This window comes from Neolamprologus multifasciatus, chromosome 19 (genome assembly GCF_963576455.1).
Source record: "Neolamprologus multifasciatus chromosome 19, fNeoMul1.2, whole genome shotgun sequence".
NCBI classification, from domain to species: Eukaryota; Metazoa; Chordata; class Actinopteri; order Cichliformes; family Cichlidae; genus Neolamprologus; species Neolamprologus multifasciatus.
The window spans coordinates 22,004,483-22,026,671 of record NC_140457.1 but is presented as its reverse complement, the minus strand read 5'-3'; the positions used below and the strand labels follow the sequence as shown (position 1 = coordinate 22,026,671).

Sequence of the window (22,189 nt, the reverse complement as noted above, 5' to 3'; positions counted from 1 at the left end):
TGTGTGCAAACCTGGTAAAGACCTATAGTAAACGTTTGACCTCTGTTATTACCAACAAAGGTTATGTTACAAAGTATTGAGTTGTATTTTTGTTATTGACCAAATACTTATTTTCCACCCTGATTTACGAATAAATTCGTTACAAATCCTACCATGTGAATTCATGGATTTCTTTTTCACATTCTGTCTCTCACAGTTGAAGTGTACCTCTGGTGCAAATTACTGACCTCTGTCATCATTTTAAGTGGGGGAACTTGCACAATCGGTGGCTGACTAAATACTTTTTTGCCCCACTGTATAGGGCAGCACGGTGGCACGGTGGTTAGCACTGTTGCCGCACAGCAAGAAGGTCCTGAGTTCAATTTATGCCAAAACTGGAAGTCTTGTTATTCTCTCAAGATTGTTTTTAATCATTGTGTTGTGTTTTCATGATGATAATTTCTATACATTTATATTAAAATTAACTATTATGGTGCAAAGCTTGTGTGTATCATTAGTACAGCTAACTGTGTTCAATACACTTAATCCTTTGTGAAAGAGTAAAGGGATAAATGTGAGTATTAAGTAGTTTTAGTTTAAAAAGCTCCTACAGGCTACTCCACCTTCTAATGTTACAGTCCCTTGGTGCCTTCTTTCCAGGCCTCTTAAATCATCCCAGGTGAACAAGTGCAACGATCAAGAGGGGAGCTGCTGCTAACTGGTGTGACTGATAAGATCTGACCTATAGTGCTTCTCAGGGTTTATCATATGAGGGAAAGCAGGGGATACACTTGGACTTCAATAAAAAAGCTGAACCAAACCAGACTTCCTATATAGAGGTGCCCGTCCTGCAGATCAACAATCCAGCCTGTCTTATCAAAGCAAGAAACCTTCAGAGGTTGCAAAGGCATTCTGTATTTTTCACGAGTTGTCATTGCCGATTTCCATCCTCTATACTCAATATACTGTTAATGCCTTTGTATCTTTTTATGCCTGTTTATGTCTTTATACTAGACACTATAAAGTTGGTGTGAAGGTAGAATTCAGTGAAGGAATCTAAGCATCATCAGCTTAACTTCAAATTCATCTCTATTTCACTTGATGTAACGTAACTCTGACCACAGACACTGTAATAGACGGGCTCATAGATAGACTTTTTTTTTAAATCTTAAACTTTAATTTACATTTGACCTTTTGTATTGTCTTTAATGTCTATCTGAGTACCTGAAGTTCTGTTTATTTAAGCCCTGTCTGCACAGTGCTTTGTGACTGCTTGTCTATGAAAAGTGCTTAATAAATAAACCTTACTTACTCTCTTTTGATTAACAGCACATATTTCAATAATAATACTTTAAATCTTCATCCTGAAAGATTGTTTCTGTGTGAGAAATCCAAGTCTGCTTTTGCAGCTCTATCACATAGTTCAGACTTTTTTTTTTTTTACATAAAATATTTTTTATGAACATAATGTCACAAAAAATGCTTTCATCACTTCTGCCATCCCTTCTGATCTGTTGATTCAGTTGTTGAAGTGGTTTGTTTTTCACTCAACAGCGAAAAGAAAACCATCAGCTGATTTTCACAAACAGCTGATTTACTAAGAAGCATTTGATAGAATTCAAAATTTATAAAACATTGATACTGTAGAAAAAAACACAACAGACCACAGATGAGATGAAGATGTTTGTTTGTTAATTTATTTGCATTTATGAAGCATTATGGAAACATACTTTTCAAGTTCACATATTTCCAGCAGTTATAAAATCCAATCAACAGATTGCTATTTATTGTTAGTTTGGTGAGAGCACCAGACATGCCACTGTGCCGACCTCCAATGCAGCACCAACGTGTCTCTGCTGGTCATCAAAGAAGAGGTGAGGCTTGATCCTCTCCAGTGTAGGACCTTTGTTAGCCCCTCCCACAAACACAGCTTCATCAAGCTCCAGACCCCAGGTCTGCAGAGTGTTTAAAGCTCTGTAGCCGTCACAGCCTGCCCCTCGAGATGTCACCAGGTAGGTACGAATGGGACACTTCTTGTACAGGCCTCTATTATGCAACTTTTTCTGCAGTTTTATTAAAACCTCCAAGAATCCTTTGAATGGTCCCTGAATACAGAAAAGAGAAGAAGAGCAGAGACTCAACACATGACAATCTGGTCAAAGCAGGAAAGTGCATTTGGATAATTTAGCTGATATCAGTTTATTTGAATGTAATTAGCAAAGATTTTCTTTTCTATTATTAAATATATATTGCTTATAACAGTGCAGAAGGCCAACATAACTGTAACCATATAGTTAAATTAGCTGTTATAAATATTAAAAGAAGATGGAATGTGTTTCTATCATCTATCTTTCATACCTCGTTCATTTGAATTTCAACATTTTGCTCCTCATTCTTCAAGTATTCTTGTAGTCCACCACTCTTGAACACGAGCTCTGACTCATTAGAGAAGAGGACAGCGTCGCCATCAAAGGCAACACGCAGCTGATTCTCAGACTCTGTGATGATGTTTGTTGGGGTGGACATGATAGCAGCTGCTACACCTGATGCAGGAACATTAATTCACAGTAACACACAGAGTCATTAAAGTACAACAGCAGAAACTGCACTTTGTCTTAAAATTAGCACCACATTTAACACTTTTACCTTCATTCAAAGCTTCCTGAACCTTCAACCTGTTTGGTTCATCAGACAGGTACAGGTGGGGTTTGTTTCTTAACTCATTCACAAGTTGATCTTCAGTCACGGGTAACAGAGTGATAAGTTCTTCCAGCCCTGCAAACAAGAATGAATGAAAAGGCTGCTGGACCATCTGATTTACCAAAACTGTTTAGATTTATCAGAGTAGTGTTAGCAATAGTGTTACTATTACTTACTTATATCTATTATTTTTGTATTGACTTGCTTTTAGAGTACTTACACTTTCAAGTGTATTCTACTTTATAAGATTCTGTTTTAGTTGTTTTGTTGTCTTATTGTAAGCCTGTCATTAATCTATGTAAAAATTTGAAGTGCATGAAAAGTGCTGTACAAATGAAGCCTGAATGATTTAGAAAGGGTATTGGGGTAAACAAGAGTTGATCAGAATCACTTAGAAGTGGAAAGATTGTCTCTGTCTCAGTCTAATTATTTCCATTTATCCATTTTCTCAAAATTTAAAAGTTTCCTCATACGACACATGTATTTGAAATAATAGTAAGTGTGTTTGGAGGTATCATTAACTCACCGTGTTCACAGATCTGATTCATGAGAAAGTCTGATGATGAGCTGTCATCGATGAGTATGACTTTAAAGAGCTCCTCACTCTCAGGGTAATGGTTTCTGAGTTCAGCATTGACTGCCTTCAGAGCCTGAGAGCACGACAAGGAAGAGAAATTAAATTCAAGCGAATGTTAAGTAACTGTGTGAGTGCAGTATTTGTGTGCTGGTTTCTGTGGTGCTTTGTCTTATGTGGTATATTCTCATCGTCCACATAACCACTACATGCTATTTTGTGTATGTTTTTTTCCCCTCATAATATATGACCTCAACAAATTTGAAGGCAGGGCCACAGCCCTGCTGTTCTTGCTTGAAGAGGAGTCCTGAAGACATGGCAATGGTGATCTCTGGTTCCGGCAGTGGGATCTTTGGTTCAGGCTAAAGGAGAAAAAAAATGTTTCCCACAATTCAATAAAGACATTCTTTTGCGTAGTTTACAAATAAATTGTCAACAATTTTCTTATTTGACCTCTGCACTCATACAGTATGTTATCTCACTATTTTTTGCACTTCTTGCTTGCTGATTTAATGCTTTATCTGTACTTTTGTAGGAACTTGTTATGAATCAGTTTTCAACCTTAAATCTTTCTCTGTCTAGAAGACCTTCATGAAAATGACTGGATTTTTTTTATTCACTGAGTTGCCACAGCTGCCATTCAATTTTGTCTTCTGCTCTTGGGTTTGGTGTGATAACTCTTTATACTCTCCCACTTTCTTTCTGTTTCCCACAATTTTTCCTAACAATCAATCTGAGAATCAATCCGAGTTAGTTAGTGAAAATCGTCCTACAGAATTGGTTTTTAGCGACAAGGAAGGATATGATTTCTGTTCAACACATAAATATATTGTGGTGATGAGTAATTAAACATCACACTGCATACTTTCATGCTCGTGCTTCCAGCATCTTGTTGTTAACACTCATTTGCCGTTCACAAACACACATTACCAACAACAACAACACTGCAGGACCTAGTTCAGCTTTTAAGTCGGCGAGGCGTGATTGTGCCGCTCAGGTGTGTCTGCCGCCCCTGTAGTGGCACCGCAGACCACGTCCCGCCACAGAGTATAAGGATGTTTAAAAGATGCTGCAGAAAGCTGCATCCGGTCGGACGGAATGTTACGTCCCCACGAAGAAGGTCTAGGGTTGTGTGTGGGGACTGGTAACAAATGGGTCCAGAACAGAATGAAAGGAGAACAGACAGGTGTTTAATTCAATTCAATTCAAATCAATTTTATTTTATTTATACAGCGCCAAATCACAACAACAGTCGCCTCAAGACGCTTTATATTGTAAGATAGAGCCTACAATAATACATTCAGAAAAAAACCCAACAATCATATGACCCCCTATGAGCAAGCACTTTGGTGACAGCGGGAAGGAAAAACTCCCTTTTAACAGGAAGAAACCTCCGGCAGAACCAGGCTCAGGGAGGGGCGGCCATCTGCTGCGACCGGTTGAGGTGAGAGAAGGAAGGTTTAGTAAATAAGAGTTTTTATTATAGACAACCTTAACATAAAGAGCCGGCACCGCTGTTTTTCCAATAACACTAGAAAAAGGTCACAACAACAAAGAACACAACAGCCAAACAAAAAACTCCACACCACGAGGAGGCACTTCCAGGGGCCCACAAGTTCACCCTGTCACTAGCGGCAGCTAGCTTTACTGCTGCCGAGGCCCACACTACTCACGTGAAGCAGCTACACTGCATCCACAACTCTATACTATAGGCTCTCTCCCGACACCTTCGACACAATGTGGGAACACCAGAGAAAAACCACGCTCTCACATCCAGTTCATCCCCAGTTTATATGACCTCAGAGAGGTGATTGCTGACTGGGCCCAGGTGGTAAATGAGGCCAATGAGCAGCAGCTGTGTCCTGGGGAGAGAGAAGAGCAAGAGAGAGACAGAGGGGTGGAGCAAGAGAGGAAGAGGCGGAGAGAAAACACCACACCCACACAAGGGCAGTTTCAGGAGGCCCGGCTAGGGCCGTAACACGGAAAAACACACACACTCGGATGAGTGTGTGGCAGAGGTGTGGTTCCTAGCTCAGCTGCAGGGGAGGTGTGCTGCAGTGTATAAAAGGCCCCAAAGTTCATAGGTGAATTCTATTTGAGTTCTGATACCAGTGTTTGTAAGTTTGTATAAGTTTGTATAAGGGCTTTGGAGCGTGATGTCACGGGGGTTGGCGTGGAAAGGATTTTGGCCCGATCCGCCATTTTGGGGGTCTAAACAAAGCGCAAGCGAAAAGGGAGCGAAGGCACACACATCAGCCATGGTTCATATTTGCTGTGTGGTCGGCTGCAATGTTCGATCGCATGACCGGCAAGAGAATAAGCTTGAAAAGGGTTTGTCTTTTCATTGTTTCCCAACCTGGAAGCAACATGAGGCAGCTCGTGTATCGATGTTACCAAACGAGGGCGTCTAGCCTGGATAGCAGCTGTGAGACGAGCTGATATCCAGTTCTCTTCCATCTCCAAATATCTGTTGGTGCTCCAGACATTTTCATTCCGGTAAGTTCTAAATATGTTCATATCACTCTTTATAGCCTATTGGTTTTATTTTCGATGCACTCTGAGCTCATAGCAAATTAGAACAAACATCCTACTGAGTGATTTTGCAGAACTACCTTCTATTTATAGAGTTGCTAATTATTTGGCATTATTGCAGCAAACCAGCCTATGAAATGGATGAAACACATCGTGACTGGGTTCCAGCGCTACACAAGGGACCTGCTTCAAACATACCACCATGCCAATCAGATTACTTCTTCCATGTCAGGGTGAAGAGGTGACCCTTCTGGATAAGATGGTGAAGGTTGCTGGTGAACAGTGTGGTAATAAAACCATAGACCCCGAAAATGGTGCCACGCTCCCACAATGCATTGCGGCGTGATGTCAACTCCAAAGCCCTATACTGTTCATTTAGCATTCGACCTTCTGTTAGTTACAGTTACTAACATGAAAATGTGGTGCGGTCGCGTTAATATTTTCTTACCGCACCTTATATCAGATTAAATAAGTAATCTGGGCGCTACAGCATTACGCAGCTGTGCGCGCTCCTGCGGACGGCAATCACGATCACTTTTTGGCACAACACCTGGAACTAAGGGGGCAAAGCAATCGCATGAGTGCTGCTGTTTGACTGAGGAAGTCTAAAGTAGTCGTGGTAAGCCAACAGTGTTGGGGAGTAACGGAATACATGCACCGCCGTTACGTATTTAAAATACAAAATATGAGTAACTGTATTCCGTTACAGTTACCGTTTAAAAAGGTGGTATTTAGAATACAGTTACTTTGTTGAAATAAATGGATTACACGGCGGTACTTCCCTGCTTCATATTGTGGCGGGTCAAGACTGTTTGGGTTTTGTTTGACAGCTACGTTCTGTTGTTCCAGGCGGCAGCGTTACGGTTGCCATGGTTACAGGGTGACGCTCTCTCTCTGCGTGTTTCCTGGGTGAGAGAGGCCTTTTTGTTGTTGTCCTGCTAAGCTAATAGGCAGAATGCTAACGGTATAGCTCTAAAGAATGTAGCATCATAGGCAGTGTAGTCCGTGCTGCAGGGAGAATGGACTGCCATACCCGTTATGTGTCTGTGAGGGAGGGAGGGAGAAAAAGGAAAAGTACGAGCTGTCATCGAGCAAAAACGGGAGCTGGAAGCATGTAAATATAATAATAACCACTGCAGCCAAGAAGAGTGCCTGACGAGCCCAGTTGTAAGTAAGCTATTAAGACTCGACTGTACACCGTGTTCGTGTTTTCCTCCGAAACAATAAGTTCCGTTGGAGCAGCCTTTCAACGCCTCTCTCTGTCTCTGGCTAGCAAAGTTGACCCAGACAACAAAGTAAAGCTAGTTTTCGGCTACGAGCCCGACACAGAACCCGCCGTATTAGCCAGAGGTCCCTTTACTACGGTTCGGAGCCGCGGACCTTCAGTAACAGTAATAAATCACAGCAATAGTACATTCATGTAGTTGTAAACAGCATGATAATATATTAAGTAATCCAAAGTATTCAGAATACGTTACTCTCATTGAGTAACGTAACAGAATACGTTACAGAATACATTTTGGGGCATGTATTCTGTAATCTGTAATGGAATACATTTTAAAAGTAACCTTCCCAACACTGTAAGCCAATCACACGACCACCTTAAGATGACAAAGCAACAAGGTGATATATACCAGTTTTTATGATAAGTCATGATAAACAATATATATGCGTGTTTTTTCCTCAATAGTTTCGTCATGTTTACTGTCTGAGCACAGCGCTAGCAAGCACTCTCTGCTTATGAGCAAAAAATAAAAAACACAAAACAAAAAACAGCCCGTTCGTGTTGGTGGAAAAATGAACCCTGTCAACTAATCAAAAAAATGGGCAACTTGACATTTGGTTGTTTAGGAAGAGGGGGAAGTTTTAGGAGTGACGGCGAGAGAGGGTGAGAGAGAAAGACAGCAGAAAAAGAGAGAGCGAGTTTTGAGATGTGAGAGATTTGCGATGTTTAGCATGTTTGGAGTGTGTAGTTAATGTGTTGTCTTCTGTAGTTAGTGTGTAGTGTTGTGGATGGTTTTGTGTTGTGTGTCAGAACAATGAGGCGACTGCTGTCTCCAGGTAGAAAACAGGAGCCTGACACCTCCTGCTGTCAGGCTTGTAATGTTGTCCTTTATAGTGGACAGAAATGATTATTTTGGAGTGGCACAAATAATTTGTGTGGCATCTTATTGAAACTGCAAATAACTTTGTTGTTTTCAAAACTTGTGCATTTGATTTTAAAATTGACAATTTATATTTGCATTTAAAGTTATGAAATATGATTCAATAAACATATTTGTGGTTGTTACAGTAAAAAAGACTTTTTCTACTCGGATTTTATGTTTTTTGTCTTATTTTAGATCAATTGTGTTAATACAGTATGTCAAAATGAAAACATAACTGTAAATTCAGACACGTGAGGTTGTGCTGAAAAGGATAATATTAAACAAGGCAAAGTAAATAGTTTTTAAAAGTGAAATGTAGAGGAAACATCAAATGTATTAAAAAATGACCAATTATACCCTGGACACCAGAGTTAAACAAGTAACGCAATAGTTACTTTTTAAGTAATTAATTACTTTTAGAATCTTGTAACTCAGTTACTAACTCACTTACTTTTTTTGAAGAAGTAACTAGTAACTATAAATAATTACTTTTTCAAAGTAACTTGCCCAACACTGGGCACTATACAGTTGGTATGAAGGTGGAATTCAGAGAATGAATCTCAGCATCATCAGCAAAAATTCATATGAATCTGTGCTACACTTGATGTAACATAACTGTAGGGATGGGTACCGGTATCCGGTGCCATCATGGCACCGGTTCTGACATAAACGGTAGTAACCAGACCGAAAAGCAGCGCGCATTTCGGTGCTTTATTTCGGTGCTTTTTTTTCCTGAGCTGTGATACACTTTCTTCTTCCTTACATTTCTATTGGCGTTTGGCAAACAACTGAAAGGTGCATTACCGCCACCAACTGGTATGGAATGATACACTTTAGATTCTAGCCAATCATTTTACGTTTCGAGGATAGTAGGCGGGTCCAGGTACGTACGTTCTTTTAGAGCAGAGCTACAGATTAAAAATGCCCAAGGCAAAGCGGTCAAAAGTCTGGCTGTACTTCACAGCAAAAGATGCAAACTCAGCAGCCTGCAACAAGTGCTTTAAGCTGATACTGTCAAAGGAGGTCACACTTTAAATCCGATGAACCTAGCCCTGCCAGTGTAGCAGAAATGATGATGGCAGCAGCAGCCGTTCTTCTCTGCGTGAGTAGCTTAATGTTGTTCGTGTGTAATTTACGTTGAGTAAGCTAACCGCGTTATTAAATTAATGCATGTAACGTGAACTAGCAAACACCATCATAGCTACATGCGGCTGTCTTCTTGTTTGATGGCAGATATTCCCTTCACCCTGGCCAAAAAGGCTAAAATGACCGAAGAAAAAGTGGAAAACAGCTAAACATGAGAGGTTTTTGGACAAAGTTTGTGTTTTTTCCATTGTTTAAGCACTGCTTCCAGCCCAGAGTGATACCATATATGCCGTATACCTGCAGAAAAGACTAACATTGTTATCTTTTTACAAAAAAAACAGCTGAACATGAGAGGTTTTTGGACCAATTTTGTGTTTTCCATTCTTTAAGCACCGGTTTGGGCACCGTTTAAGCACCGGCACCGTTTCAAAAGTACCGGTTTGGCACCGGTATCGGATAAAACCTAAACGATACCCATCCCTACATAACTGTGACCTTTTAATCCATCACAGTGTAGCAAAATAACCTATTTATCCTGCAGAGGATTTTCATGCAACGTTTAAATAACTCAGTTAGTGTACCACAGCATGTTTCACATTATTACTGCAGCAGCTGGTTGTAGTGTCGGTTACAGGAAGACAATTCACTGACTCTCTTCATAACTGTATATCTTTTTTATTATTCTTGATTACTTAACACAATTTTACACCTTATTTCAAAAGATGACGAAGTTATAGAAATATTCATTAAAACTGCTATAACAGACATATTTTCTTGTTAATAGTGCACAGCTTTCTGACATAGTGAAAAGAAAATCACAAAGGATGGCACACCATCATCCACCAGCAGAGCATATAGCTTTCACTAAGTTGTTAAAACTACTGCATAATTGCCACACACCAGCATATATTAATACATTAAAAGCTGACTTACTGTAGAAGTTCTGCACTCACTCATCGTGCTTCTTAAAGTAGGAACACAGATAGAAATAAACTTGAATTTCCTGTTTGCTGACTGCAGAACTGCGGTTCTTCCTTTTTATTCTAACTAGAAAAGCCACGTCATGATGCAGAACCTGTGGAGCCTTTGGAACGTGTTGCCATGCCATTTGTTTTGAATAGTGATGTTCGATTCGTGAACGAATCGTTCAATACTCGAGAATCACTTTACTGACTCGTGAATCATGATTCACAAGCGCAACTGACTCACTGACTCATCCCTGTTGCTGTTAGCAAACTAATTCCATTAGTAGAAATATATCTAGCTTATAATTAAAATTGTGGGGAAAAAACAACAGCCAGTTTCTTAACAAAAACATTTCTGCTCTGAACTCGAAGAAAAAACCCTGAGTAGAAGCTCACATCAAGACAATAGCTCCTCAGTTGACAGTAGCATCGCTAGCATGCTAACAGCACATTTGAGTTACTCACCCCCTACCTTACTGTGCTGAATCATAGCGTAAGGCGAATCACTCACTCACCCCCTCCCTCCTGGCTCACAGCTCAAACAGGTTGAACGAATCACTGATTTACTCACCCCCTCCCTTGCTAGGCTGAATCATAGGGTAAGGCGAATCACTCACTCACTCACCCCCTCCCTCCTGGCTCACAGCTCAAACAAATTGAACGAATCACTGGCTGTATCCCAATTCAGGGTCTGCAGCCTTAAAGTACGCAGCCTCAACGGTCCTCAAGGGCCGCGTACTCAAAGACCGCTAAGGCCGGAAGTGCGAGGCTTGTGAAATGGGACGGTCTAGCCTCCGTCGCGCTGCCCAGGTTGTCTAGCAACCATGATAGCTGGAAACGTGTGGTTGACAGAAATGAAGGAGAACATATTTTGTTCGTTTGTTTGTTTCTACATGAGCTTTGTGTGATTTAATAAGTATCTGAGGCTGAGACCACGGGACTGTAAAACATGATTGTTGGGCTTCATTTCTGTACTGAACAGTCATTTAAGATTAACTAGTAAGTAACAATTAGTTAATGTTGTTCATGAGACTAAAGTCAGTGTAAATATAATATGGCCAATATCATAGTTATTATATTAATCATTATAAGTTATTACAGCAGTGAGTTTGAACTCTCAAATCAAATCACTTCTATTGTCACATCACATGTGCAGGTACACTGGTACAGGGAATTCAGGGAAATGAAGGATGCATTTGAGGGCCACATTTCGAGCAGCCTTTGAATAGGGCTTTGGAGTTGACGTCACGCCGCAATGCATTGTGGGAGCGCGGCACCATTTTTGGGGTCTACGAATCAAAACAAACACACTGTGTTGGAACGGCGATTACAAGATGCTTAAAAGCAGCTCAAAAGGGAATGGACTATATAGAGACCGATTTCGTTCAGAGGCAAAGCCGCGGTACTTGCAGAAAATAGCGTGCATTGGAAATGTGGACCCGTATGAAATACCGCCGTGGAGTAGAAACCCTGAAGACGTATTGACGTAGCCTGACATGTTTTCGTACCTTATCTGTGGAGTCAGCGCGTACAAGTCGTCATTCAAACAAAGGTAAGTCAGCTCGAGTACTACGAGTGAAATGCGTTTGATTTCCCTGCAAAAATTCACATTAGGGTAGCATAAATTCATTCATGAGGGGGAAATTACAGTGAGAAGATGTGGAGGCTGTTAGAGGGATAACATAATGAGTTCAGTGCACTGATGTGACATTGTCCTGAAGGATTTAGTGGTTAAAGAAATTGCACTAATTTATTCATATTTATTATAAATAATTCTAATAGGGCTTTGGAGCGTGATGTCACGGGGGTGGGCGTGGAAAGGATTTTGGCTCGATCCGCCATTTTCGGGGTCTAGCGCAAGTGAAAAGGGAGCGAAGGCACACACAACAGCCACGGTTCGTATTTGCTGTGTGGTCGGCTGCAATGTTCGATCGCACGACCGGCAAGAGAATAAGCTTGAAAATGGTTTATCTTTTCATTCTTTCCCAACCTGGAAGCAACACGAGGCAGCTCATGTATCAATGTTAGCAAACGAAGGCGTCTAGCCTGGATAGCAGCTGTGAGACGAGCTGATATCCAGTTCTCTTCCATCTCCAAATATCTGTTGGTGCTCCAGACAGTTTCATTCCGGTAAGTTCTAAATATGTTCATATCACTCTTTATAGCCTATTAGTTTTATTTTCTATGCACTCTGAGCTCATAGCAAATTAGAACAAACATCCTACTGAGTGATTTTGTAGAACCACCTTCTATTTATAGACTTGCTAATTATTTGGCATTATTGCAGCAAACCAGCCTATGAAATGGATGAAACACATCGTGACTGGGTTCCAGCGCTACACAAGGGACCTGCTTCAAACATACCACCATGCCAATCGGATTACTTCTTCCATGTGAGGGTGAAGAGGTGACCCTTCTGGATAAGATGGTGAAGGTTTGCTGCGTTTTGGTGAACAGTGTGATAATAAAACCAGGGAAATATGAAACCTGCTCCTGTTAAATATTCTTAAGTATTGTGCTGTTAAAATTGCTGTATTTTTTTCAAAAGATACAGTAAATAAAGTAATGTTAGTAGTGGTTGATATCATGTAAACACTGTCATGATTTTGTGTAAACATTTTGTCATTTGTAAACTATAAATGACTGGATTCTACATTGTAACAGATGTGATGTTCTATAAAGTGGTTTTCATAATAATAAAAAAAAGAGGCAGAAATTAGTTTGTTTCTTTATTCAATTTTTGAACAATGGGACCCAGTGAGTACATATTCAGTAAATGCAAATTATTTACATGGCAGTGCACTACAGGCATAAATCTAGACCCCTAGATAAAACATTATGGGTCATTCCCACAACCCACAGCTTTACTGTGCTCCAGCAAAGTATCCAAGTATCCTCCAGCAGTGACAACTCCTCCACAGTAGCAGGTGGGATTTTTCTTTTTTGAGGACGGCTCCTTTTACCTGTCACTACAGATGGTCTGTTTATGTTTTGATCAAGAGCCTTTTTTTGGGCAGCTGAAGAGGAGAAGTCTATCTTACGGCCAACCTCTGACTGTATCTTGGTCACATTACCCAGCAAAACCCAGCATGCAGGTTCATCTGTAACAGTCCTGTGCCACAGATCAACACTGTTGCTTCTACATTAAACAGAAGAGCAGTGACGTGGGTGCAGGTCTCCACGACTCCGGCCTTACAGGTGCAGTGGGCGGCTTCAACCTTCCCTGTGATGCTCACAGTGACCCATGGCTGTAATGCTTGTTCATTCAGTCTTTGAGAGTGCAGGACCTGAAACACACAAAGTTCATTTAAAGACAAGAACTATGAGCCAAGGCCGACATAAATGTGTTTAATCTACTGTATCATAAATGTAACAAAGTGTTTAGAAAGTTAGCACATACATGTAATTTTTCATTTCTTTATGTGTCCATCTATAGAACACTGCATGTTATAGTGTAAATCTGCCTGTTCTCTGTCAGAAACCTGCCTGCAGAAAATGAACCTAAAGTATGTAATGCAAGGATGTCATCACTTTAAAGATGGAGAAAGCATAAAGTGACAATTATGAATCACTTAATATGATAAGGAGATTCTGCAGGTCATTAATCAATGTATAAAACTAAAATAAAATGTATTTTTAGTGACACAAGATACAAATATGGAAGCAAGATGTATAATTAGAATTATTTATAATAAATATGAATAAATTAGTGCAATTTCTTTAACCATAAAGAATAACTAAATCCTTCAGGACAATGTCACATCAGTGCACTGAACTCACTACGTTATCCCTCTAACAGCCTCCACATCTTCTCACTGTAATTTCCCCCTCATGAATGAATTTATGCTGCACTAATCTGAATGTCTGCAGGGAAATCAAACGCATTTCACACGTAGTACTCGAGCTGACTTACCTTTGTTTGAATGACGACTTGTACGCGCTGACTCCACAGACAAGGTACGAAAATATGTCAGGCTACGTCAATAGCGGTTGGTCTTCAGGGTTTCTACTCCACGGCCGTGTTTCATACGGGTCCACATTTCCAATGCACGCTATTTTCTGCAAGTACCGCCGCTTCGCCTCTGGACGCAATCGGTCTCTATACAGTCCATTCTCTTTTGAGCTGCTTTTAAGCATCTTTCTTGTAGTCGTCGTTCCAACAGTGTGTTTGTTTTAATTCGTAGACCCCGAAAATGGCGCTGCGCTCCCATAATGCATTGCGGCGTGACGTCAACTCCAAAGCCCTATTATACATCTTGCTTCCATATTTGTATCTTGTGTCACTAAAAATACATTTTATTTTAGTTTTATACATTGATTAATGACCTGCAGAATCTCCTTATCATATTAAGTGATTCATAATTGTAACTTTATGCTTTCTCCATCTTTAAAGTGATGACATCCTTGCATTACATACTTTAGGTTCATTTTCTGCTGGCAGGTTTCTGACAGAGAACAGGCAGATTTACACTATAACATGCAGCGTTCTATAGATGGACACATAAAGAAATGAAAAATTACATGTATGTGCTAACTTTCTAAACACTTTGTTACATTTATGATAAAGTAGATTAAACACATTTATGTCAGCCTTGGCTCATAGTTCTTGTCTTTAAATGAACTTTGTGTGTGTTTCAGGTCCTGCACTCTCAAAGACTGAATGAACCAGCATTGCAGCCATGGGTCATTGTGAGCATCACAGGGTAGGTTGAAGCCGCCCACTGAACCTGTAAGGCCGGAGTCGCGGAGACCTGCACCCACGTCACTGCTCTTCTGTTTAATGTAGAAGCAGCAGCGTTGATCGTGGCACAAGGACTGTTACAGATGAACCTGCATACTGGGTTTTGCTGGGTAATGTGACCAAGATACAGTCAGAGGTTGGCCATAAGATGGACTTCTCCTCTTCAGCTGCCCAAAAAAAAGCTGTTTATCAAAACATAAACAGACCATCCATATTGAAAGGTAAAAGGAGCCGTCCTCAAAAAAGAAAAATCCCACCTGCTACTGTGGAGGAGTTGTCACTGCTATAATGCCATAATGTTTTATCTAGGGGTCTAGATTTATGCCTGTAGTGCACTGCCGTGTACCCTGAATTGGGATACAGCCACTGACTCACTCACCCCCTCCCTCCCTGTTACGAATCACTGACTCACTCACCCCCTCCCTTCCTGTTACGAATCACTCACTGGCCCTTTCTCACTTCTAAGTACGCAAGTACACACTCACGTTCTCATCGAGACTGGACTTGCCGAGACCGCACGGGAGTACAATTGGAACACCAGCGTACTTGATGATGTCACAGGTCCGGAGTTTTTACTGTAGTGATGGGATTTTCGGCTCTATTTAGAGAACCGGCTCTTTCGGCTCCGAACCGGCTCTTCAGGTTGTTTTGTTGCTTTAATTAATTTATTATTAACAATAATATAAAATTATGCACAAAAGGAATTAGGGGTTTGTATGTGTTTCGGGGTTTGTACGTGCTTCAGGGTTTGTACGTGCTTCGGGGTTTGTACGTGTTATGGAGTTTTTACATGTTTTGGAGTTTTTACGTGGTTCGGGGTTTGTACGTGCTTTGTCTCTAGGGGCCACCGTAAATATACTTTTATTTATTCACTACACATAAAATGTAATAAATAAATCATATATTACAAAAACCAACTATTCACAGTTCAGCTTGTGCATTGTGGGAGCGCGGCACCATTTTCGGGGTCTACGAATCAAAACAAACACACTGTGTTGGAACGACGATTACAAGATGCTTAAAAGCAGCTCAAAAGGGAATGGACTACATAGAGACCGATTTCGTTCAGAGGCGATGCGGCGGTACTTGCAGAAAATAGCATGCATTGGAAATGTGGACCCGTATGAAATACGGCCGTGGAGTAGAAACCCTGAAGACCAACCGCTATTGACGTAGCCTGACATGTTTTCGTACCTTATCTGTGGAGTCAGCGCGTACAAGTCGTCATTCAAACAAAGGTAAGTCAGCTCGAGTACTACGAGTGAAATGCGTTTGATTTCCCTGCAAACATTCACATTAGGGCAGCATAAATTCATTCATGAGGGGGAAATTACAGTGAGAACATGTGGAGGCTGTTAGAGGGATAACATAATGAGTTCAGTGCATTGATGTGACATTGTCCTAAAGGATTTAGTTATTCTTTATGGTTAAAGAAATTGCACTAATTTATTCATATTTATTATAAATAATTCTAATTATACATCTTGCTTCCATATTTGTATCTTGTGTCACTAAAAATACATTTTATTTTAGTTTTATACATTGATTAATGACCTGCAGAATCTCCTTATCATATTAAGTGATTCATAATTGTAACTTTATGCTTTCTCCATCTTTAAAGTGATGACATCCTTGCATTACATACTTTAGGTTCATTTTCTGCTGGCAGGTTTCTGACAGAGAACAGGCAGATTTACACTATAACATGCAGCGTCCTATAGATGGACACATAAAGAAATGAAAAATTACATGTATGTGCTAACTTTCTAAACACTTTGTTACATTTATGATAAAGTAGATTAAACACATTTATGTCCGCCTTGGCTCATAGTTCTTGTCTTTAAATGAACTTTGTGTGTGTTTCAGGTACTGCACTCTCAAAGACTGAATGAACCAGCATTGCAGCCATGGGTCATCGTGAGCATCACAGGGTAGGTTGAAGCCGCCCACTGCACCTGTAAGGCCGGAGTCGCGGAGACCTGCACCCAGGTCACTGCTCTTCTGTTTAATGTAGAAGCAGCAGCGTTGATCGTGGCACAAGGACTGTTACAGATGAACCTGCATACTGGGTTTTGCTGGGTAATGTGACCAAGATACAGTCAGAGGTTGGCCATAAGATGGACTTCTCCTCTTCAGCTGCCCAAAAAAAAGCTGTTTATCAAAACATAAACAGACCATCCATATTGAAAGGTAAAAGGAGCCGTCCTTAAAAAAAGAAAAATCCCACCTGCTACTGTGGAGGAGTTGTCACTGCTATAATGCCATAATGTTTTATCTAGGGGTCTAGATTTATGCCTGTAGTGCACTGCCGTGTACCCTGAATTGGGATACAGCCACTGACTCACTCACCCCCTCCCTTCCTGTTACGAATCACTCACTGGCCCTTTCTCAATTCTAAGTACGCAAGTACACACTCACGTTCTCATCGAGACTGGACTTGCCGAGACCGCATGGGAGTACAATTGGAACACCAGCGTACTTGATGATGTCACAGGTCCGGAGTTTTTACTGTTGTGATGGGATTTTCGGCTCTATTTAGAGAACCGGCTCTTTCGGCTCCGAACCGGCTCTTCAGATTGTTTTGTTGCTTTAATTAATTTATTATTAACAATAATATAAAATTATGCACAAAAGGAATTACTAATGTAAAAAAAGTGGTTTTATTTATATATGTTTGTATGTTTATATATAAATATATGCGGTGGCCCCTAGAAACAAAGCACGTACAAACTCCAAAAAGCACATACAAATTCCAAAGCACGTACAAACTCCAAAATACATTTCTAGCGTTAACTGAACTTCTAAAATAGAGCTACCTAGATCACTTAAATTACACAATTGAAAGCATATGTGTATGGTTTGTGTATTTATACACAGGCACTCATATATATTCAAATAATTAAAAAAAATGTTCATTTACCTGTTACTACCACACACCAAATCCGGTTGTTGGTACTTCCTGGCTTGTGTAGCCACTAGGTAACAAAAGCTCAACACTGCGCCTAGCATCCTGGAGTACTTCTGTTGTATTTTGTTAATGTTTTGTAGTTTTTACATGCTTCTAAGTTTTTACGTGTTTTGGAGTTTGTACGTGCTTCGGGGTTTGTATGTGTTTCGGAGTTTGTACGTGCTTCGGGGTTTGTACGTGTTTCGGAGTTTGTACGTGTCTGGGAGTTTTTACGTGCTTCGGAGTTTGTACGTGCTTTGTCTCTAGGGGCCACCGTAAATATACTTTTATTTATTCACTACACATAAAATGTAATAAATAAATCATATATTACAAAAACCAACTATTCACAGTTCAGCTTGTGCATTGTGGGAGCGCGGCACCATTTTCGGGGTCTACGAATCAAAACAAACACACTGTGTTGGAACGACGATTACAAGATGCTTAAAAGCAGCTCAAAAGGGAATGGACTATATAGAGACCGATTTCGTTCAGAGGCGAAGCGGCGGTACTTGCAGAAAATAGCGTGCATTGGAAATGTGGACCCGTATGAAATATGGCCGTGGAGTAGAAACCCTGAAGACCAACCGCTATTGACGTAGCCTGACATGTTTTCGTACCTTATCTGTGGAGTCAGCGCGTACAAGTCGTCATTCAAACAAAGGTAAGTCAGCTCGAGTACTACGAGTGAAATGCGTTTGATTTCCCTGCAAACATTCACATTAGGGCAGCATAAATTCATTCATGAGGGGGAAATTACAGTGAGAACATGTGGAGGCTGTTAGAGGGATAACATAATGAGTTCAGTGCATTGATGTGACATTGTCCTAAAGGATTTAGTTATTCTTTATGGTTAAAGAAATTGCACTAATTTATTCATATTTATTATAAATAATTCTAATTATACATCTTGCTTCCATATTTGTATCTTGTGTCACTAAAAATACATTTTATTTTAGTTTTATACATTGATTAATGACCTGCAGAATCTCCTTATCATATTAAGTGATTCATAATTGTAACTTTATGCTTTCTCCATCTTTAAAGTGATGACATCCTTGCATTACATACTTTAGGTTCATTTTCTGCTGGCAGGTTTCTGACAGAGAACAGGCAGATTTACACTATAACATGCAGCGTCCTATAGATGGACACATAAAGAAATGAAAAATTACATGTATGTGCTAACTTTCTAAACACTTTGTTACATTTATGATAAAGTAGATTAAACACATTTATGTCCGCCTTGGCTCATAGTTCTTGTCTTTAAATGAACTTTGTGTGTGTTTCAGGTACTGCACTCTCAAAGACTGAATGAACCAGCATTGCAGCCATGGGTCATTGTGAGCATCACAGGGTAGGTTGAAGCCGCCCACTGCACCTGTAAGGCCGGAGTCGCGCAGACCTGCACCCAGGTCACTGCTCTTCTGTTTAATGTAGAAGCAGCAGCGTTGATCGTGGCACAAGGACTGTTACAGATGAACCTGCATACTGGGTTTTGCTGGGTAATGTGACCAAGATACAGTCAGAGGTTGGCCATAAGATGGACTTCTCCTCTTCAGCTGCCCAAAAAAAAGCTGTTTATCAAAACATAAACAGACCATCCATATTGAAAGGTAAAAGGAGCCGTCCTCAAAAAAGAAAAATCCCACCTGCTACTGTGGAGGAGTTGTCACTGCTATAATGCCATAATGTTTTATCTAGGGGTCTAGATTTATGCCTGTAGTGCACTGCCGTGTACCCTGAATTGGGATACAGCCACTGACTCACTCACCCCTTCCCTCCCTGTTACAAATCACTGACTCACTCACCCCCTCCCTTCCTGTTACGAATCACTCACTGGCCCTTTCTCAATTCTAAGTACGCAAGTACACACTCACGTTCTCATCGAGACTGGACTTGCCGAGACCGCACGGGAGTACAATTGGAACACCAGCGTACTTGATGATGTCACAGGTCCGGAGTTTTTACTGTAGTGATGGGATTTTCGGCTCTATTTAGAGAACCGGCTCTTTCGGCTCCGAACCGGCTCTTCAGGTTGTTTTGTTGCTTTAATTAATTTATTATTAACAATAATATAAAATTATGCACAAAAGGAATTAAGGGTTTGTACGTGTTTCGGGGTTTGTACGTGCTTCAGGGTTTGTACGTGCTTCGGGGTTTGTACGTGTTTCGGAGTTTGTACGTGTCTGGGAGTTTTTACGTGTTTTGGAGTTTGTACGTGCTTCGGAGTTTGTACGTGCTATGGAGTTTTTACATGTTTTGGAGTTTTTACGTGGTTCGGGGTTTGTACGTGCTTTGTCTCTAGGGGCCACCATAAATATACTTTTATTTATTCACTACACATAAAATGTAATAAATAAATCATATATTACAAAAACCAACTATTCACAGTTCAGCTTTTAACTATTTAAATTTTCAGCTTTTTCTTTTTAAACAAATTTAAAGTGAAACAACACAAAACACTGCAAACCACAACACGATTAAATATAAATTAAAATATGAAAAAAAAGAACATGCATATTCTCTGTCATATGGGCCTACATGAATAAACTTTCTGAATCCTTTATCATCTGCAACTGAAAATAGTTGTAGATGATTACTATGTGGAGGTAAGCATCAACGACACAGAGCTCTCAGTTCTCATTCCTTCTTTATTCCTCTCCAACATCAACTGCACATATCGCGCCACAAAACACAGGAACACACTTCCTTAACACTGGGTGTGAGTGGAGCCCTCTAGTGGTCCACCACACATGCCCCCCCCCGAACACCCAGCAGAACTAGTCCAGGCCCCGGGGCCTAAGCAAACAGCTGGAACGGCTGAACCGGGGGGAGGGGGAACTGACAGAGGGCAACTCAGCCCGGGAGCGAGACTGGCACTGGCGGTCAGAAAAAACTGCAGACGACTTGGACTCCGTTGATTGTGGGTTGCTCCTGGGGGAAAAAACAGAATCCATCTGCCCGGTGGCAGGTGGGCGGCCGCGGCGAGGGGCCTGGGCCGGGACCACCTGATCCTCTTGCATAACATGTGCAGGCTTAAGTCTGTCAACAGAGACAACCTCCTGCCAACCGCCAAAGTCCAAAATGAAATATTTGTTGCCTGGTTTAAGAACCCTGTATGGCCCGTCATATGGTGGACGTAGCGGAGTCCTATGGGCATCGTGACTGACGAAAACGAAACGAGCAGAATCCAACGAACTCGGAACAAAAGTGTCAGGCAGGCAGTGGTGTACAGGACCAGGAACAGGAAATGAGTCTCTTTGGGGGCGAAAAGGCAACAAAGAGATATTGAAACATGGGGGAGGGCTCTCAGGTAAGAATTCCCCGGGGACCCGGAGGGGCTGGCCGAGGACCAGTTCAGCCGAAAATCCATCGGCACATGCACGGTGGATTCCTTTTGTTAAGGAAGCCCGGAGCGCGGCCTTAAGTGACCGGTGAAACCGTTCGCACATCCCGTTAGCTTGTGGGTGGTATGTTGTGGTGCGGTGGACCTTGACCCCCAGGCCGTCAGCCATAGCAGACCAAAGCTCAGAAACAAACTGGGGGCCCCTGTCCGAGGTAATGTCAGCAGGGGGACAGAAACATGAAACCCACGTTGACAAAAATGCTCTGGCCACCATCACCGCTGTCGTGGACGCCAGGGGTACCGCCTCCGGCCACCTGGTCATCCGGTCCACCGGTCCACCAGAGTCAAAAGGTGCGTGAAACCCTGTGACTGCGGCAAGGGACCAACCAGGTCCACATGAACGTGATCGAAACGCCTACCGGGGACACGGAAAGGTTCGAGGGGTGCCTGCGTGTGCCGGTGGATTTTTGAGCGTTGGCATGGGATACAAACTGCCGCCCATTCTTTCACCGTTTTGCGAAGGCCCGGCCAAACGAAACTGGCGCTGACCAGTTTGACTGCGGCCCGGACGCCGGGATGAGAGAGGGCATGCACCGAGTCAAAAACACGACGACGCCATGAAAGGGGAACCACCGGGCGGGGGCGGCCGGTGGAAACGTCACAAAGAAGGTGCAGACCGCCGTCCCACACCGGGGTGTCCTCCAGCACGAGGCCCGTTTTCGTTGACTGAAGGGCAAGGATGTCCGGGTCAGCACGTTGCCCGGCGGCCATGGCAGCGTAGTCGACGCCGACATACACCGGAGAAACCAACACACATGAGAGACAGTCAGCGACGTGATTGGACTTACCAGCCAAATGCTGAATGTCTGTGGTAAACTCTGAAATGGCCACCAACTGGCGCTGCTGGCGTGCGCTCCATGGGTCAGAGACCTTGGACATCGCAAACGTCAAAGGTTTGTGGTCAATGTACGCAGTAAAGTTGCAACCCTCGAGGAAAAAACTAAAATGTCGTGTTGCGAGGTGCAGGGCCAGCAACTCCCTGTCAAAAACACTGTACTTGCGTTCAGCATCCCGGAGCGTACGACTGAAAAAGGCGAGCGGTTGCCAGAGACCTGAAACCCGCTGTTCCAACACCCCACCCACTGCCACGTCGGACGCGTTGGTGGTCA

At 41.8% G+C, this 22,189-nt stretch overlaps 1 protein-coding gene and 1 long non-coding RNA gene across 3 annotated transcripts; one reads left to right on the top strand and one right to left on the bottom strand.

Moving 5' to 3' along the window:
* Positions 1-1,649: 1,649 nt before the first annotated feature.
* LOC146496610 (cytosolic 5'-nucleotidase 1A-like) lies at positions 1,650-20,367 on the bottom strand. Of its 2 annotated transcripts, XM_085143801.1 has the most exons (7): positions 20,275-20,367; positions 9,952-10,282; positions 3,505-3,615; positions 3,206-3,329; positions 2,626-2,754; positions 2,338-2,522; positions 1,650-2,084 (listed from the first exon to the last, which is right to left on the bottom strand). In XM_085143801.1, exons 2-7 carry the CDS (start codon positions 9,973-9,975, stop codon positions 1,770-1,772), a joined length of 888 nt encoding a protein of 295 aa, XP_084999927.1. In that variant the 5' UTR covers positions 9,976-10,282; positions 20,275-20,367; the 3' UTR covers positions 1,650-1,769. The 2 variants fall into 2 exon arrangements, with proteins under 2 accessions (XP_084999927.1, XP_084999928.1); XM_085143802.1 differs by lacking the exons at positions 9,952-10,282; positions 20,275-20,367 and adding an exon at positions 4,927-5,037.
* LOC146496611 (uncharacterized) lies at positions 14,238-19,293 on the top strand. The gene is made up of 2 exons (XR_014871243.1): positions 14,238-18,335; positions 18,964-19,293. It is a non-coding gene; the product is annotated as an uncharacterized LOC146496611 (long non-coding RNA).
* Positions 20,368-22,189: the final 1,822 nt, after the last annotated feature.

Coding starts and splice junctions, on each gene's coding strand:
- LOC146496610 (XM_085143801.1), bottom strand. CDS start 9,975: ATGAGTGAGTGCAGAACTTCTACA. Junction 3,330..3,504: donor CTGCCTTCAAATTTGTTGAG/GTCATATATTAT, acceptor TCGTGCTCTCAG/GCTCTGAAGGCAGTCAATGC. Junction 2,755..3,205: donor GAATCAGATCTGTGAACACG/GTGAGTTAATGA, acceptor TCTTGTTTGCAG/GGCTGGAAGAACTTATCACT.